Source organism: Cannabis sativa, chromosome X, assembly GCF_029168945.1.
Source record: "Cannabis sativa cultivar Pink pepper isolate KNU-18-1 chromosome X, ASM2916894v1, whole genome shotgun sequence".
Classification (NCBI taxonomy): domain Eukaryota; kingdom Viridiplantae; phylum Streptophyta; class Magnoliopsida; order Rosales; family Cannabaceae; genus Cannabis; species Cannabis sativa.
This window is the reverse complement of record NC_083610.1, coordinates 13,558,367-13,578,838: the sequence shown is the minus strand read 5'-3', so window position 1 is coordinate 13,578,838 and position 20,472 is coordinate 13,558,367. Positions and strand designations below refer to the sequence as shown.

Sequence of the window (20,472 nt, the reverse complement as noted above, 5' to 3'; positions counted from 1 at the left end):
ATCGTTTCACTTCTAAATACTTATAGAAGCTATAGATTACATATCTATGATTAGCGTTCCCACTCATTTGAACTACTATATTCTCAAGATGTAAGTATTGAGTCGATCCATAAGTCAGCTTTACCGAACAACTTTAAGATCATAAATAACATAGTTGAGATCAAATCTAACCATATCCGGATTAAGATCTATTGACCTAAGATCAACTAACTGGTAAGTTAATGATATCTTATCTACTGTCAATATCGGTCCAGTCCAATGTATACTCCATACATCCGATCCTAACATATTTTGTCAATGCCCTGGAAAAGACATAACACTTATCCAAGGTGTAAGTAAACTTTATCGATGATTATCATGTCAGTTTAAATCTAGTGTACTGACAAATCAAAAACTATGTACAACATAGTTAGGGGACCATGGCCCCTGTTAGTTTTTGAGAGAACATATATACAATGTATAATTCAATATATATATATATGCCCCTATGTAATGAGAGTGAAAAAATGAGGATTTTTAGTTGGAATTGATGAATGGAAGTGAATATTAATGAGAGTGGATCCCATAAAAGATAAATAAATAATAAAATATGATGATTATAGCTTATATAATATACAAAGAATAATAAAATAAAATATTTAAAGATACATAATAAAATATAAGTTCGTAAAAAAATCTCCATTATACTGTAAAATATGAATAATATTATTAAGGTGTCTTACTAGAAAATACTAAATCATGTAATTAGTTCATTTCTTTATTAGTTTATCATTATAAAATAAAATATGAATATTTTAAAATAAATATTTCCTTTGATTAGTAATATATTCATATTTTGATTGATTCAGATTATTTTTGTCAAATATATATATATATATATATATATATATATGAAACACACTTTGAAATTTTTTTAAGAGTTAGACAATTTATTAAAGTATAATTTTGAATTATTGTTGCAAATATAACATTTTATAGTAAATTAATAGTCTTAAATATGGTATTCAATCACTAACAAATAATCGATCTTCATTAAGATGCACCACCAAAAAAGAGTTTTGGTCACTAAGAGTCTGTTTAGCTGTGTTTTCAGTTTTCATAATTGTATTTTCAAAAGTGAGAATAGAAAATAATTTTTTGTCATTTTAAAAATTTAATGGTGTTTGGCACGAATTTTTTAAAACTATTTTCAGTTTTTTTCTTACTAAAAAAATTAATATTTTAACACCATACCATGACATGAATCCATCCGATTTGGGTTCGGGTTTGGTTCTGGATCTAGGATCCGAGTATGTAAGCAAAAATATAAAAGATAACATATTAGACAAAAAAAATTATTTTTAAAAACTGTTTTCAATTTTAATAAACAGATAACAGTTTCTAAGTTATGAAGTCAAATAGCCTCTAAAACTCTTAGTCGTGAAACTTCGGCGTTGTAGACATGCTATCATCACTTTGGCCCCCTAACCATCAAAGCCTGGCTCCGTCCCTGTGACAAATTATGGGACAAAAACTTTGAAACATATAATCGTGATTATAATCTATTGTGTTGACAACACTATAATCATGAATAACTATATGTTCTAGATTCAATAGAATTTATACATTAAACTTATAATCATGATAGAAATCATGTGAACTATGCAACATAAAAAGATTTCTGATTTTTTATTAATCAGTAAATCTGATTATATTAAAATGAGTTTTATTTAGGACATAAAATCCAACAAACTCCCACTTGCACTAAGATTTAATTTCAGCACCAACATATTTGATGTCATGCTTTTGAATTCTAGAAGGGCCGAATGAAGAGATTAAAAGTTTGATAGCCTGTGTTGGTGGGGTTCAGTGGATACAGGACAGAGTATCCATTGGAGAGCTTGGCATAAATTGCTACAACCTAAGAGTGATGGTGGATTAGGTTTTTGAAGGTTCGATCAATATAATCAAGCCTTACTGGCAAAATAAGCATGGAGAATTTTAACTAAACTGTCATCTTTATTGGCTCAAGTGCGCAAAGTAAGATACTTTAGAGACTCTTCTATTTTGGAGGTAAGTAATGGTTATTATCCATCAACGACATGGAGAGGGACTGAATGGGAAGAGACTTGTTACTGAAAGGATTAAGGCATTGTATTGGTAATGGTGTTTCTACGAGGGTATTTAATGATCCTTGGTTACAATGACTGACATCTTTTCTTCATTGTATAAAATCCTCCTTTATTGTGATCACAGTTTCAGAACTTTATTGACCCTCTAGGAGGTTGGGCGTTTGTAAGGTGAATAATACTTTTAATTCACCGAATGCCGAACTCATCTTATCGATCCTATTAAGTCCTTTTGAGCACGAGGATAACTGGTGTTAACATAACACGGAACAGTAATTATTCAATAAAAAGTGGTTATAATTTGGCAATGACCAGAGATGAGGGATTACCTTCTTCTTCTAGTGAGGTGTTCTCAATATGGTGGAGGAAATTCTGCAAAAAATTCTTCATTTTGCATGGCGAGGTTTCTATGAGATTTTACCTTCGAATGGTGGCTTGTTTTGGCGTAAGGTTGTTCCTCATAATAACTGTCCTATTTGTGGTTATAGAGGTGATTCAAATTCACATGCAATTTTTTGGTGTCCCTAAGCTCAAGGAATTTGGACGTTATTAGATTGCCCTTTCCTTCATGAGGCGAAGGAAGATTTATCTTTTAAGAAAGTAATGATCTATGCATATGAGATTGTGGAGAAAAATTTATTTGAAAGACTAATTATTATTTCATAAGCAATATGGATGGAGAGAAATAATATGACTCACGGAGAACATCAAAAACATCCTGAGGAAATAATTAGTTGGATCTCAAGAATCTGTGACTCTATTGATTTAGCGGATGAACCAATAAATTAAAATCACAATAACATGCCTATTCTAGTAGGACGTTACAGATCATCTTTATTAAATGGATTAAGATCACCACTATATGGATTAAGGTACGCTTCTGCTATTCATATTTTTTTTTTCTTTGAATCAACCAAGGTATTCTTTAGATCTATATTTATATATTTATACTAATATGACCAATATATTTTATTTTACTTTTCATCAATAAAGTTTTGGGTCATTGTAATAAAAAAAAAAGCAAATTTCCCTTTTGTAATTACACAATGAAACTATTATTAATAAACTGCAGTAAGTATTTGCATCAAGCGGGGATAGCTCAGTTGGGAGAGCGTCAGACTGAAGATCTGAAGGTCGCGTGTTCGATCCACGCTCACCGCAATCGTTTTTTTCTCTTTTTTGTGCAATTATTATACTTACACTACAAATAAACTCTATAAACGACAATAGTTTTAACTAAAACTACATACATACACGAGGAGTACGACCAATAGTCCTTGTCCCAGTCTCACTCTCACCCAGAGAAATGCACAACAGTCAGTCAGTGCTGTTTTCTTTTACCACTGTTTGAAGGGTTTTAGAGTTTGTTAACTGTAACGAAAAGAAGACAATCATGGCGGTAGAGCTACAGCAGAGCGATTCATGCTGTCTCCAAAGTAGCCAATACATTGGTGAAATTTCAGCACTCTCTCTTCTCCACTTCCCGCATCGTCTTTCTTCTCTTCCTTACCTTTTTGCTGGTACGCTTTCAATTTCACATTATTCTTTATTTCTTACTTACACTGATTACCTCTCAATTCAATCTCCATATTTCTTTCATTTCTCTTCTTCTTTAATCTTATAGGCTCTGGTTCCCAACTTCTCGTCTATGATTTGGAACTGGGAAACATGGTAAATTCTTTCGACGTATTCCATGGCATTCGCGTTCACGGAATTTCTTCTAGCAACATTCATTCCTCTAAAATTGCCATTTTTGGTGAAAAGAGAGTCAAGCTATATAGCTTAGGCCTTGCCCAGATAGGCCTGGACTTGGCGCTACTCCAATCCTTGCCCAAGTTTGGTAGTTGGGTTTTGGATGTTTGCTTTTTGAAGGTCGAAACAAGTTCATCGATTTTTCTTTTGCACATTGTCCAATTGACATTGAAAATTTATTTCCCTTTCCTTTGATCGATCTAAAGCAGGGTCATTGGAGTTCTTCTCAGGAACAGGAAGCCAATTCCCATCTCGTAGTAGGATGCAGTGATAACTCTGTTCTTTTGTGGGACATGTCAAACTCTAGCGTGGTTCTTCATGTTCAATCCCCCGGTTAGTAAATCATATAATGTCTTTTTGCAGCCATCACATTAAAGTAGTTCCTTTCTCTAATCATATAATATATGCATTGAATTTCCTTTTTAATATTAAAGTGTACTTTTAACTTTATGACTGCAAATAAAACTCTTATTATAAAATTAACTGCTCTTTGCATGTATTTTTCTATGAACATTTTTTCTTATTTCCCTGAGTTATGCAATCTCGATTAACACCAAAAATATAGGCCATCTTCTAAATCTTTAAAAACAAGTGATTTCTTTTAAATGAAACCACGCAATCCAACTCAAATAAACAATTACAAAATAACTATAATGTAAAGATAATGGTCAACTACTTCTACAGCTATTTAGAATATGATACATCAAACATGGCTGTATCTTCCATCATTTTCATTGACGAGTGTGATAAGTGGGGCATTCCTCAGCAAAGATACAGAATATGTTTGAAAGATAACCAGAGGGGATCATCAAATCAAATCCCAGAAAATCTTCACTTTCTGTTTCTGCTCTCCTCCTTCTCCCTTTCACGCTTCTTGTAAAGCCTCTCAAGAACTCTCTTGGCCTCACACTGAGGAAAATTCTCCAGATCAAAATAGTGTGGTGCTATATCAACTAACCACTCCCCGCGAACATCTGTCACTGTACGTATAAAATTCCGGCTTGTTAACACATACTCATTGTAGATGACCCAGTCTGGCTTGTGGTCAAGGCAATTCGAAGGATGCAAATGCACAACTTGGTTGTCTTTCACTGTTAAGTAGTGTCCAGTGCGTTCCATATGAGCCACCTGCATGAAATATCCAGCTAGCATGGCCTTTCTTATGTTAATGTAGTAGTCACGGCTGCTGAAATCAGTACTGCATAGCTTGAGGTTGTATCGTGCCATGATGCGGACTAGCTGTTGCCTGACATTGTCAGCAGATTTCAGTGCCCTAGCGCTGACAAAATTTTCGTAGCACCAAGACTGATCCTCATTGTTTTGCTTGTAGGCATGATACACGTTCAGAAGTGTGAGGTGATCTCCATCGATGTGGCCAAACTTAGCTTTTGCCTCATCCGCAGCTTGTTGAGCCTCCCTAGGCCGGACAAAGCAATTGGGTACTGAAAGCATGGCAGAAATTGATAGAATCTCATTTGAACAGTTGAACTCAGGGCTAACAACTAGCATCTTGGACATCTGAGGATCTAGTGGAAACTCACTCATAATTTGCCCCAACTTTGTCAAGTTTCCTTCATCGTCCAACGCTCCCAAATAATTCAACACCTCTAGTGCTCGCATTAATGTCTCTGGAGCAGGGGGGTCCATAAAGTCAAAGTGAACCAGATCATCTATTCCCAATTTCTTCAAAGTCAGTACTATATTTGCTAGATTTGACCTCAATATTTCAGGATAGGTCTGTGGCTGAAGATCATCATTAAAACTCCTCTCTGTGTAAAGTCTATAACATTTTCCTGGTTGGGTTCTACCAGCACGCCCTGATCTTTGATGTGCACTGGCCTTTGATATGGGAGAAACCAACAAGGACTCAACTCTTACTCTTGGATTATAAACATTTTGTTTGGCAAACCCAGGGTCAATAACATAAACTATCCCGTCTATGGTCAAAGAAGTTTCAGCAATGTTAGTTGATACTACAATCTTCCTTCCAGGTGGGCCTCCCTCATTCAGTGGAGGAGGAGCAGGGTCAAATATCTTCTGCTGCATAGCTGGAGGAAGACTTGAATACAGAGGAACTGCTTTCACAGGACCCACTTGATCCCCAAGATTTGCAACCTCCTTGTTTATTTTACGGCAGGCATCTTCTATCTCCTCCTCCCCAGTAAGAAATACAAGAATATCACCAGGAGGCTCACACATATGTATCTGGACAACTGTCCGAATCGCAGCCTCAACGTAGTCCCTTTCTGGTTCTTGGGTGTAAAATATTTCCACAGGGTGAAGCCTACCAGGAACCTTCATAAGAGGTGCACCATTAAAATAGCCCTGAAACTTTTCAGCCTCAAGAGTTGCACTCATCACAACCAACTTCAGGTCAGGTCTATTTCTCAATACTTCCTTTAGCAGTCCAAAAAGAACATCTGTTGCCAAAGTTCTCTCATGAGCCTCATCAAGAATTATCACCTTGTAGCGCTCCAATAGTGGATCTGTCATTGCTTCTCTTAAAAGCATACCATCAGTTAAATACTTCAAGACTGTTTTTGCACTACTGCAGTCCTCAAAACGAATGCTGTAACCAACCTCTTCTCCAATGATTACGTCCATCTCTTCAGCAACACGTCGAGAAACAGACATGGCAGCCACTCTACGAGGCTGGGTGCATGCAATCATCATCTTTCTTCTTTTATCTGGAGTTTCAATATCAACAGCTTCCAAAACAAATTGTGGGATCTGAGTTGTTTTACCACTACCGGTCTCACCAACCAAAATCAAAATCTGATTAGCCTTCAATACCTGCAAGAACTCTTCTTTCTGCTGCCAGACAGGCAAGGTCTTCCTCTTCTCAAGTATATGAAAGTACCTCGGCGTGTAGGCCTTGCCGTTCCACCTATTTATCAGACTATTCCCGGTGTTATTACTCATCAAACCACCGTTCGATTTCGTGATCTTTGCCGAGACAGAGGTCTCATCCATCACGTCAAACAAACTCCTCTTCCTCTTCCTCTCCGTACCCATCATTCAACACAACACTGCGAATGAAATCCTTGCAGCTTGAGAAAAGATTAAAGAAGAAGGTCCAGTATTAGGAGAAAACCTATTGAAAAACAGAGAAAAGATTTTATTACTTGGTAAAAATGAACAAAGGCAATTACAATGTATATATAGAGTAGAGAGTCGGTTAGGACTAACTACTAACTATATTAACTAACTTCCTATAATTCAGTAACTAACACAACAGATCCTAACCACTAATCTAATACCCAGGCCTTGAGGTTTGATGTGTGAACGAGTGAGGGAGAGCTTTTTTTGTTATGAACATTCTACATTAACGAAGCGAAATAAATTGGGAACTCTTCAATTGATGTAGTAGCTGAAAGTGAAACCTTAATATATATACACGACTTCTATTGTTTTTCTTTTTGTTTTAGATATTTTTGTTGCTTATTAACATAAATGTTATATATAGATTCTTTTTTAAGGAAAACTCAGCAGATAATTTTGTATTATTTTGTTTTATATATTAACTAGGGAATAGATCCGCGCTTCGCGCGGTTTTAATAATTTTTTAAAATTTTATATTCAAAAATTAATTTTTAGTTACGAATAAAATTTCAAGTCTAATACTATTTTATATTTTATTTTATGAATAATATAAAATTATATAATATATTTATTTAAAAAAAAATTATTTGTGATTAGCACAAATCTTAATCATAATACAATAAAAATAAAAGTACATTTGGGATAAAGTTATTTATCATAAAAGAAAGCTATTATAAATATATATATATTTTAAATGAATCAAATATTATAATGGTATAAATTTTTCTGTAATTAAAAAAAATTATCATTTTTTAATTATTCATTTATAACAAAACTTAATTTTTTGTTTATATATATTTAAATTAAATATTTTTATAATTTTATTTATTTATATAAAAATATTAATTTAAGTATTAATAATTTAAACGTTATAAATTTTTAACGTTTTTATTGAATGAGAGGTAGATATTTTAAAATATTATTTATTATTTTTTTGTTGCAACAATTCATTAAATTAATGAATCATGATTTGTTATCTTTTTTATTACTATTATTATTTATAATATTAATTGTTTGTATAATTTTTTAAATTAGACTAATATTATTATTTTAATTGATGAATATTTTTGTCTCTTCTCTTTCCTAGTGCCATATTTTTTAAACTCAATTAAGATGTATATACATAAACTAATTAAGATGTATATTCAAAGTAATTATGAAATGAAAAAATTACAAATATTATAAGTAAATGGAAAAATATTAATTTTTTGGATATTTATATAAAGTTGATCAATTAAATACATATTTATATATAAATATATAAAATTAATTGTATAAGGTATTCAATTGTCCTTACGAAGAGAAACAATATCAATTATTTTTGGACAAATCAGTGTGAATGAAGAATTATTTTACTTGAAGTATTTTTTTAACGAAATATAATTTATATTGTGTTTACTTGTAGTTAATAAGTATAAGACACACATAGTTTGTAAACAATGTGAGACTCTTACAAAATATATATATTACTGAGAAGACATATAATAAAATAGATAAATAGTAAAAAAAAATGTTCATATATATTGAGAAAAAAAATTATGTTTGGTTTCATTTAAAATAATTTAATTTGAATATTTTTTTGGGTTAATAAAAATATAGAATTACATATATAAAATCTTAAAATAAAATTAACTCATAATAAATTGTATATTATTATATATTACATCAAATATAAAAAACTTATAAAATAAATATTTATTAAATAATTATTTTTAAAAATATAAAAAATAAAATGTATATTACATGAAAAATAAAAAATTATAAGACCTTAAAAATAAAATACTCATAGGGTAAGAAATTAATCAATCACCCATAAATAAAAATACTTTTAGATGAATTAATATGGCATGAAAAGAATAATATTTATAAGATACATGGATGATGCCTACATACTTTATAAACAATGTGGGACATTTAGTTACATGTATTTTGTAGTTCTTTTCTAAACAAAATAGAAAAAATTCACACAATTTTAAAAATAGAATAAAAAAAATCTAAGATGCCACCTAAACTTATTTTGTGTTTTCCTTTATATTATATATATATATATAGATAACTAAAAAATAAACATTGGTTATATTTTATTTAATAATTCGGTTATATAAAATTATATTATATTTTAAATTTTTATATATTTTTTTTTCTATTATATGAATAATAAATTTACTAATTTTGTATTTCTTTTACTATTTTTTATGTGTTTGTTTTTTAATTAATTTATTAGAGATACATATTATTATACTTTTTAAAATACTAGGTGAAGCTAGCACGTGCAATGCACGTGCCTAGCTCTCCTTATGTCACTTCATTTATACTTTTATTTACTTAATTTTTATTTCATAAATAGTTATAATAAAAATTTATATAATTTACTTTTTTTCATATTAATTATAGTGTAAATTACAAAAATACATAAGAACTAAAGACTAACTTTTAAAATTGACATTTTAGTTATATATATATAAGATATTCATTATTTAGATATATTTCACACACTATTTGCATAATTTGACATAATTTTTATAATGGCTGGTACTACTTTTTAAATGTAGCATGAGTAAGTATCAATACTATCGGGTATTCGAATCACCAACAAATTTCTTCAGATCTACGTCACTGCTAACTTCATGTACACACCACCACAATTAAGCTTTTGTTCGTGCTTAATCAAAAACTGAAATACTAAAGGTTTATTATTGTTGCTGAATTTAGGGAAATCAAAGCCCACATAGCATAGTATCTGTAATCTTCTTGGATATTGTGTCAGTAAAACATGTCTCAGATCATTAGCAAGTGTTTGCATTAATTATAGCAAATTAAGAACATTAAAAACAACAAACAGAAAAACATCATATACCTAACAGTATTAAGAATAGTATATCATCTCAGATTAATTGAGGTACATTTTTCATTAACGTTCTTGTTTCCACTTACCAAAAGTGTAGTAGTTCTACCCCAGCCATGTTCTCATCTTTCTTCCAATCAGACTTAACCCAACTGTTCTTCCATTCATTTTTAGTATAAAAGAAAAGTAAATAACAAAATAACTTCAGAAAAATAATTCATCACACAAGTACCTAAAAGTTAGTATTTTACAAAGCACACATTAAGAAATAAATAATAAACTCCACAGGGGAAAATTTGACCCCAACTTCATATCCATCTTTTGAGAGTAGATTAATTGCGAAACAATATATAAAATCAAGAAGGAATTCTTAAGCTTGACATTTAATAAAAAGAAGTAGCCACATCAAACCTCTTACACAAGATGCATAAGCAATGATATGTAGTTAAACGAACTTTTTAGTACACATGCTGACTCTAATAGTGTAATAGATGTCCACATAAGTCCTATTCCATTCTAAACAGTAAGTTAGACTCAAAATAAGCATAATCCTAATCCTTTCGAATGGGATCAATTAAGTGATTCAGCTATCTCTCCACAACAAAATTAGATTCAACTAAACGTAATCACATATTAAGTCTGGCTTAGGATAGTCTTTTGGCACAAAATATCATACCATCGTACTAATTTAACATCTCTGTCGCTATTTTGAGAATGGAGACTCAATCGAGAAGCATTCAGACTAACTGAATACTCAACTTTTTATTTCTTATGTAGACATAAAAACTTAGTTCCATTAACTTGAGAAAGCTTATAATTTGTTTGTAAGAATTGATATATTATTAAATTTTTTATCGCAGTCCGTCACAAAATAAAATAAAATAATTATCAGTTTTAGGTTAATTTAAGTTATTTTCCTACACCATGTTTAGCTTTGAATAATAATTAAACAAATAATATGCACTACTTTACTAATCAACATCTTCATGACTATTATAAATAAAAGACTTGGTCAACAAGCATTTATTAGGACAAAATCATATATAAACTTTCAATTACAAGTGTACGTACATGATCAAAATATAGATAATACCTCATCATTTCTATTAATTAACTATTTGCTCCGCTCATCTTTATATATGTAACTAGGGAACTAAGCCGCGCTTCGCGCGGTGTTGTCTAATTTTTGTAATCTTTATATATATATTGCAATTATATTGAGTGATATAATCTAAAATATAATATTTTAATTTGTGTTATTATAAACAAAGTAATAGTATTAAAATTATAAATATAATTTACTATTTTTAAAATATATAGAAAGATAGTGATTTTATGAGAAACATTAAAGATTGTAAAATTAACAAAGAAATTACATGTGCTTTTATAATAAAATAAATGAAAAAGTTAACAATTTCTAAATTTAGTAAACTGACCTTGTATCTGATGATGTAGTTATTTTTAAAAGACTATCTAAACTTTTTTTTGCTTAATACAAATAAATAGTTTAACTATTTTTTATTAAAGTTTTTATATTTTGTTTTGTGGTGTCGTTTGAATATTTTCTCCCTTTGTGCTTTTCTTTATATATATATATATATATATATTGATTATTAGAAAATAAATAACTACTTATACAAAAAATATATATAAAAAAAATTATTGGGTAAGACATTAATCAATCACCTATAAAAAATAATATTTTTTAGATAAAAGAAAGTAAAATAATAAAACTACTACTTATAACCTACAAAACGATTTTTAAATGATGTGAGACTTTTAATTTGTATGTGTAGTGTATTTTTCAAAGAAAATAAAAGAATGTGTCATAAAATAAAATAAAATAGGAAGAAAAAAAATATGCTTTCCTTTATATATATATGAGAAAATATTTTAGTTATAAAAAATTATTTTTAATTCGATCACTTAACAATATATAAATCTAGAATAGTAAAATAAAATTCTTAAATTAAAATTCATTTCATAAATATATAAAATAAAATTAAAAATTATTATACAAAGTTAATTATTAGAAAATAAATAACTACTTATACAAATATATATAAAAAAAAAAATTATTGGGTAAGACATTAATCAATCACCCATAAAAAAATAATATATTTTAGATAAAAGAAAGTAAAATAATAAAACTACTACTTATAACCTACATAGATAACATCTAAACCATTTTTAAATGATGTGGGACTTTTTGTTTGTATGTGTAGTATTTTTTTTTCAAAGAAAATAAGAGAATTTATCATAAAATAGAAAAAATAGGAAGAAAAAAAATAGGTTGCCACCTAAACTCTTCTTTTGCTTTCCTTTATATGTATATATATATTTATATATTGATTGATAACATCTAAACTATTTTTAAATGATGTGAGACTTTTTGTTCATATGTGTAGTGTATTTCTCAAAGAAAATAAGAGAATGTATCATAAAATATAAAAAATAGGAAGAAAAAAAAATAGGTTGCCACCTAAACTCTTCTTTTACTTTCCTTTATATATATATATATTGATTGATATATTGATATATATATAGTGATGATTGGTAAATTAATTTTAGTTATAAAAAATTATTTTTAACTCGAACATATAAAAATTTAGAATAGTAAAATAAAATTTTTAAACTAAAATTTATTTCATAAATATATATAAAATTAAAAATTATTACTACAAAGTTAATTATTAAAAAATAAATAATTTCTTATATAAATAAATATGTATATAAAAAAATATTGAGTAAGAAATTATTCAATTACCCATAAAAAAATAATATTTTTTAGATAAAAGAAAGTAAAATAATAAAACTACTACTTATAACCTACATAGATAACATCTAAACCATTTTTAAATGATGTGAGACTTTTTGTTTGTATGTGTAGTATTTTTTTTTTCAAAGAAAATAAGAGAATTTATCATAAAATAGAAAAAATAGGAAGAAAAAAAATAGGTTGCCACCTAAACTCTTCTTTTGCTTTCCTTTATATATATATATTTATATATTGATTGATAACATCTAAACTATTTTTAAATGATGTGAGACTTTTTGTTCATATGTGTAGTGTATTTCTCAAAGAAAATAAGAGAAAGTATCATAAAATATAAAAAATAGGAAGAAAAAAAAAATAGGTTGTCACCTAAACTCTTCTTTTGCTTTCCTTTATATATATATATATTGATATATTGATATATATATATATAGTGATGATTGGTAAATTAATTTTAGTTATAAAAAATTATTTTTAACTCAAACATATAAAAATTTAGAATAGTAAAATAAAATTTTTAAACTAAAATTTATTTCATAAATATATATAAAATTAAAAATTATTACTACAAAGTTAATTATTAAAAAATAAATAATTACTTATATAAATAAATATGTATATAAAAAAAATATTGAGTAAGAAATTATTCAATTACTCATAAAAAAATAATATTTTTTAGATAAAAGAAAGTAAAGTGATAAAACTACTACTTATAACCTACATGGATAACTTCTAAACGATTTTTAAATGATGTGGGACTTTTAGTTTATATGTATAGTGTATTTCTCAAATAAAATAAGAGAATGTGTGATAAAATAGAAAAAATAAGAAGAAAAAATAATAGGTTGCCACCTAAACTCCCTTTATGCTTTCCTTTATATATATGGAACACTTCTTAATGGGTAATACCCATTGATGGGAACTAAAAAAAATTAATAAGGTAATAATTTAATAACCTTTTTATGGAAAGTTTCTAAAAATTATTTCTTAAAAAAAATATATATATTTATTTTTTATAAAATTGGAAATAATAATTACAACTAATAATTTGAAAAAAAAATTATAAATTATTTTTAAAAATTAATTAAAATGACTACTTTATTATTTTATGAAATTATGAGTTTATTAATAATTTATTATTGTAAAACTAAAAATCATTTACATGTATATTAATGTGTTTTTTTTATTAAAGGAATAGGAGCTTAATTGTGGAATCCAATTGTCTTAATATTATTTATATTCTTAAAAATAAAATGCTACAATACTTCTTAGTTCTTACTTAGGCTAAAATATTATTACCATCCAATGATTTTTTTGATATTACCATGAATCATTCTCCTAGAATAACTAATGAGGTGTTGTTCATTATTTATATTTTTAGGATTGGAAGATGATAATCTTGTCTAGAGGTCAAATATAATTTTTTGTGCTGAAATTCTTGTGTTGGCAATTGCCATTATTCAATAATGTTTATGACACTTTTTTCTTCCTTCATTTTTTTTTTGTTAAAATTTTCTTCATTAGTTTTGTTCTTATAGATTTGGTAAGGTCAAGTATTTTAAAAAAATAAAAAATAAAAACACATAAATAATTGTTAATTATTATAAAATTAAAGATTTTAGGTTTAAAGAAAAATCTTATACATTTTATGTGCATTACAGTTTAAATCTTAAAATTATTATTTTTTTATTTTCAGTAATGCAATTTAGAATTCTAGTATGAAGAAATTTTTTAAAAAGATAAATATACACTTTTTTTTTTAATCTTTAAAATGATTTTTATTAAAAAAAATAGTTTGTTAATTTTTTTAGTTGTGTTTTATTTTTTAAATAACAATTCCATTTATAAATTTTTTATTTCTATTAATAGTTTTATCTATTTTAGGAATATAGAGAATAATAAAATAGGAAATATTAATTTTTTAATATTTAATTAATGATTATAAATATCAACCATTAGATATTTGATCCAATGGTCAAGAATAAAATACCCATACATGGGTAATACCCATTAAGAGCATACCCTTATATATATATTGATATATATATTGATATATTGATATATATATATATAGTGATGATTGGTAAATTAATTTTAGTTATAAAAAATTATTTTTAACTCAAACATATAAAAATTTAGAATAGTAAAATAAAATTTTTAAACTAAAATTTATTTCATAAATATATATAAAATTAAAAATTATTACTACAAAATTAATTATTAAAAAATAAATAATTACTTATATAAATAAATATGTATATAAAAAAAATATTGAGTAAGAAATTATTCAATTACTCATAAAAAAAATAATATTTTTTAGATAAAAGAAAGTAAAGTGATAAAACTACTACTTATAACCTACATGGATAACTTCTAAACGATTTTTAAATGATGTGGGACTTTTAGTTTATATGTATAGTGTATTTCTCAAATAAAATAAGAGAATGTGTGATAAAATAAAAAAAATAAGAAGAAAAAATAATAGGTTGCCACCTAAACTCCCTTTATGCTTTCCTTTATATATATATTGATTATTTGTTTCCTCAGAATATATATAATATATGTGTATTAACTAACCTCCACCAATTTTAGCTCACAATTCGAATGCAAGTAATTATAAACTCTATCCCTCTCTCTTTTCAACCATTCCTCAGCCTAAAATTTTCACTATAATTTTTATAATCATGCAATCAACAAAAAAGAATATACATATTGTGCATATGACATGATGAGTAGTGCGATAGAATACCTTTAAAATGTAATTAAGATAAGAATCCTCCAAAATCCAATAAGAGGCTTTAAAAGAATAATACCACTGTCCAGTAGCATTAGTCCCTCAAAATCATGTTCAATACGATTCCATTTGTCTCATTCCAATTTCAACTATCCCTCACACTCTTTGTCCATAACAAGAATAGGAAAGTAGGATTTATTATTTAGTTATTAGACTGTTAATTTCTGTTTGGCACTACCGTTATTTCAGTTGGTAGTTATAACAACTTTCTGTTGTTATCTGCTACTGGTTTTTACGCCGCTTTCTTGTATCTCTGTTCATTAATCAATAAAATCTTTCCTTTTGCTTTCTTTCATTTCCGCAACATGGTATCAGAGCAAGGAAGTTATGCTTCCTTTCGGTCTTGATTACCTCTGTTCCTCCTTCTCGCCGTGTCAATTTTCTTCTTCTCCGGCGACGGTCTGTGTCTGCATTGAAGAATTCATCTCTTCATCGACACATGTTTCCTTTCGACATTTCTCTTCTCTGTGAATGTTTTGATCTCTCCCTTTTCGTCTTTCTTTTCCTATCATGGCTACAAATGATCAAGAAATAGGGTCAATCGATGGAGATTCATCTCAAATAAACAATGGTGGTTATCAAGATCAAGCTACAGACGCTGGTTTTAATGTTCAGATGGTCAGATCAAGAAGCCCGATCGAGGATCCCTCCGATCCATACTACTTGCATCACGGAGACAACCCTGGTAATGTTTTGGTGTCTCAATTATTGACTGGACAGGACAACTACATTGCTTGGTGCAGAGCTATGGAGCTTGCTATATCTGTCAAGAACAAGTTGGAATTCTTGAATGGGTCTATTTCTAAACCCCTATCACTGATCACATTCTTTACAATGCTTGGATTCGTAATAACAACATTGTTATTTCTTGGATTATTAACTCTGTTTCAAAAGAAATTTCATCTAGCATATTGTATGATGAGTCTGCTGTAGCAATCTGGAACGATTTGAGGGTTCGTTAACAGCAAAATAATGGAGCACACATCTACAATCTAAGGAAGGACTTAATGAATCTCAGACTAGAAAACCAAACAGCGAGTATGTATTTTACCAAGCTGAAAACTGTTTGGGAACAATTGTCCAATTTCAGGCTAAACTGTACTTGCAATGGGTGTTCTTGTGGAGGAGTCAAGAAATTGCAAGAATATCACAACATGGAGTACATCATGTCCTTTCTCATGGGACTATCCGATCTTTATGCTCAAGTGCGAGGTAATATCCTTGTTATGGATACACTCCCTGAAATTAATAGAGTTTTTCATCTAGTTACGCAGGAAGAAAACCAAAGAGGAGGACAAAACAACACCACGGATCCAAACTCCAATATGGCTTTTGCCTTCCAAGGAGAAAAGAATTCAGGCAAACGTGAATCACAAGGACCACCCAAGACTCAACAACCAAAACGTGGCAGACCTTTTTGTACTCATTGTAACATGCATGGACACACCATCGAAAAGCGTTACAAGATACATGGATATCCACTGGGATACAACAAAGGAGGGAAATCAAAGGATGCTGCTGCAAACCAGTTCCAAACCTCCAATGAAACCAGTTTGGGTCCCAGTGAAAGCAACACTTTGTTGCCACAACTCACACCAAATCAATATCAGCAGCTCTTGAATCTTCTTGCTGCACAAACCATCAATCTGCCCACTACAAATCCGAGTACATCTAATGGGAACTCAGGTATTATCTTAACCAACTATGCTATGCTGTCCAAAGACAAGTCTTGGATCATTGATTTGGGTGCCACTAGGCACATTTGTTCAGACTTGAATCTTTTTCAAAGCTTTCATTTTATTGCTGAAACTAAATTAATTCTGCCTAATAATAATTGTCTTCTGGCATATCGAAGTGGTACCGTTAGAATTAACAATCATCTTACCCTCCATAATGTTCTCTATGTTCCTTCTTTCCATTGCAACATTATTTCTGTTTAATTGTTTGACAAAAGGGAACGATTACTCTTTGAAATTCCTTGCTGATAATTTCTACATACAGGAAACGCACACCAAGATGATATTTGGCAAAGGTGTATCGGCTAATGGTCTCTACATATTGGACACCACACCCGTTCTCATCAATGCTTTTACATCGGCTGAAACTTGGCACAAGCGTTTAGGTCATTTGTCAAATAAATGTTTAGACTTATTGCAAGATTCTTTGAATTGTGAAACTAAAAATTTGCATAGCATTGAACCTTGTTACATTTGTCCTTTAGCCAAGCAAAGAAAATTACCTTTTCCTAATAATAACAGATTTACCAATCATTGTTTTGATCTTACTCATTGTGATATTTGGGGGCCTTATTATGTTACTTCTCACTCTAATCATAAGTATTTTCTTACTTTGGTTGATGATCACTCAAGATTCACATGGATTTACCTTCTTAAACAAAAATCTGATGTTATATCTATTATACAAGAATTTCTTTCTTATATACAAACTCAATATAATTGTATTTTCAATTATTTTAGATCTGACAATGCCCCTGAGCTTATTTTCAAAGATTTGTTCTCCAAAAAAGGAATTACACATGATTTCACTTGCATAGAGACACATGAACAAAATGCCGTGGCTGAAAGAAAACATCAACACCTTCTTAATGTCGCAAGAGCTTTATATTTTCAATCCAAAGTTCCTATCAAATACTGGACTGAGTGTCTTATGATAGCTGTGTTCCTTATTAATCGAACACCAACACCTAATCTCAAAAACAAAACTCCCTACGAAATTCTGCTAGGCAAACCACCTAATTACAGTGACCTTCGATGCTTCAGATGTCTTGCCTTTGCTTCCACTATTTCTTCTCATAGAACCAAATTTGCACCACGGGCAAGGACATGTGTGTTCATTGGTTATCCTAGAGGAATAAAGGGCTATAGACTATATGATATTAATACCAGACAATTGTTTATTTCTTGCAATGTTATCTTTCATGAAAATGTTTTCCATTTTCATAAACTTAACTTACACAACCAATCTATAGATCCTTTTTTGCCTCTGGTTTTGCCTTCTCAGCACATCACTAACACACATATAGATGATTATCCTACACAAGACAATTTTGATGTTGCACCTAACCCCATTTTGCAGGATACTAATGATGATGTTGAAGACATTTCCCATGCTGAACATACTGCTACTCCACAGCAGGAAAATCCCACGCCAACACTTGCTGCTCCTAGACGAACCACTCGAGTCTCACAGCCTCCAAGTTACTTTCAAGATTTTTAGTGTTTCAATCTTCTACCAGATAAATCTCCTACACCTCATCCTACTTTAAATTCATGTCTTATACAAAATTATCCAAGGCTTACAAAGAATTTATTCTTGATGTCACAGCTGAATTTGAACCACAAAGTTACAAGCAAGCCATACAATTCAAGCAATGGTTGCAAGCGATGGACAATGAGTTACTGGCCCTCATCATCAACAACACTTGGACCGTTGTCCCCCTTCCACCAGGCAAACGCGCAATAGGATGTCGTTGGGTGACAAAATCAAATACAACAGTGATGGTAGTGTGGAACGACTCAAAGCTCGCTTGGTTGCACAAGGATATACACAACAAGAAGGATTGGATTTCTTCGATACTTTCTTACCAGTTGCAAAAATGGTCACTTTCAAGCTTTTACTTGCCATTGTCAACATCAAGCAATGGCACACATTGTAACTAGACATTAACAATGCCTTTTTGAATGGTGATCTAGAAGAAGAAGTTTATATGCAACTTCCCCAAGGTTACAAGGTTCCCTCTACTATTACCGGCACTAATCTGGTGTGTAAGCGCAACAAATCTATTTACGGTCTTCGACAATCTTGAAGGCAATCGTACAAAAAACTCACTGATGCTCTTCTCCAAGAATGATTCACTCAATCCCATGTCGATTACACACTGTTTACAAGAGGATCCCAAGCAACTTTTGTTGCCCTCCTCGTATGTTGACGATATCATCCTCGCAGGTCCCAACATCCACACACTCCAGCAATTACAAATCTCCCTTCAGGCCAAATTCAAGTTGAAGACACTCGGGCCTCTCAAGTACTTTCTTGGGTTTGAAATTGCCCGTGCTCAGTACGGCCTCTTCCTCTCACAACGCAAATACACTTTGCAATTGCTTGCTGATACAGGGTACACCAGCAGCAAACCGGCAAAGGCTCCTATGGATCCTCGACTAAGACTCACTGACCAAGAAGGAGACATCTTGGACAATCCATCTCACTACAGACAACTTATTGGCTGACTATTGTACTTGACTCTTTCACGACCAGACATCACCTTTGCCATGAACACACTTAGCCAATTCATGTCTTGTCCACAAACAACTCACTTAATAGCTCTTCATCATCTCTTGCGTTACTTAAAAGGCACACCAGGCTAAGGAATATTATATTCAACCTCATCTTCTCTTCACCTCCGAGGTTTTTCAGACTCGGATTGGGCTACATGTCCTATCACACGACGTTCTACGACGGGTTTTTGCATATTCCTTGGTGATTGTCTCATTTCATGGAAAACCAAGGAGTTTATAGTCTCCAAAAGTTCTGCCGAGGCAGAATATCGCGCCTTGGCTGCCACCACCAGTGACTTAACGTGGTTACAATATCTCCTCAAAGACTTCCAAATACATCAACCTACACCAACCTTCATCTATTGCGACAACCAATCTGCCATTAATATTGCCAACAATCCCACTTTCCACGAACGAACCAAGCACATTGAGTTGGACTGCCATTTCATTCGCGAAAAGATTGGCACTTCTGCCATCCGCCTCATTCCTGTCAGCAACAATCTCCAACTTGCTGATGCATTCACAAAGGCTCTACCCTCAACCACTCTTAATTCTCACTTATCCAAGATGGCCATACATGACATATATGGTCCATCTTGAGGAAGGGGGGGGGGGGGGGGTAACAAGAATAGGAAAGTAGGATTTATTATTTAGTTATTGGACTGTTAATTTCTATTTGGCACTACCGTTATTTCAGCTGGTAGTTGGTAGCTATAACAACTTTTTGTTGTTATCTGCTACTGGTTTTTACGCCTATATAAGGCTTTCTTGTATCTTTGTTCATTAATCAATAAAATCTT

At 30.3% G+C, this 20,472-nt stretch overlaps 2 protein-coding genes and 1 non-coding gene across 5 annotated transcripts; 2 read left to right on the top strand and 1 right to left on the bottom strand.

The window, feature by feature from the left end:
- The first annotated feature begins 3,196 nt into the window (after nt 1–3,196).
- TRNAF-GAA (transfer RNA phenylalanine (anticodon GAA)) lies at nt 3,197–3,269 on the top strand. The gene has a single exon. It is a non-coding gene; the product is annotated as a tRNA-Phe (tRNA).
- Nucleotides 3,270–3,372: 103 nt separating this feature from the next.
- Nucleotides 3,373–19,141, top strand: LOC133031696 (uncharacterized). Of its 3 annotated transcripts, none has more exons than XM_061105238.1 (4): nt 3,373–3,628; nt 3,733–3,980; nt 4,070–4,193; nt 18,474–19,141. In XM_061105238.1, exons 1-4 carry the CDS (start codon nt 3,502–3,504, stop codon nt 18,479–18,481), a joined length of 507 nt encoding a protein of 168 aa, XP_060961221.1. In that variant the 5' UTR covers nt 3,373–3,501; the 3' UTR covers nt 18,482–19,141. The 3 variants fall into 3 exon arrangements, with proteins under 3 accessions (XP_060961221.1, XP_060961220.1, XP_060961218.1); XM_061105237.1 differs by lacking the exon at nt 18,474–19,141 and adding an exon at nt 17,379–17,696; XM_061105235.1 differs by lacking the exons at nt 3,373–3,628; nt 3,733–3,980; nt 4,070–4,193; nt 18,474–19,141 and adding exons at nt 15,144–17,063; nt 17,379–17,696.
- LOC133031695 (probable pre-mRNA-splicing factor ATP-dependent RNA helicase DEAH2) lies at nt 4,424–7,266 on the bottom strand. The gene has a single exon (XM_061105234.1). It carries the CDS (start codon nt 6,876–6,878, stop codon nt 4,692–4,694), a length of 2,187 nt encoding a protein of 728 aa, XP_060961217.1. The 5' UTR covers nt 6,879–7,266; the 3' UTR covers nt 4,424–4,691.
- Nucleotides 19,142–20,472: the final 1,331 nt, after the last annotated feature.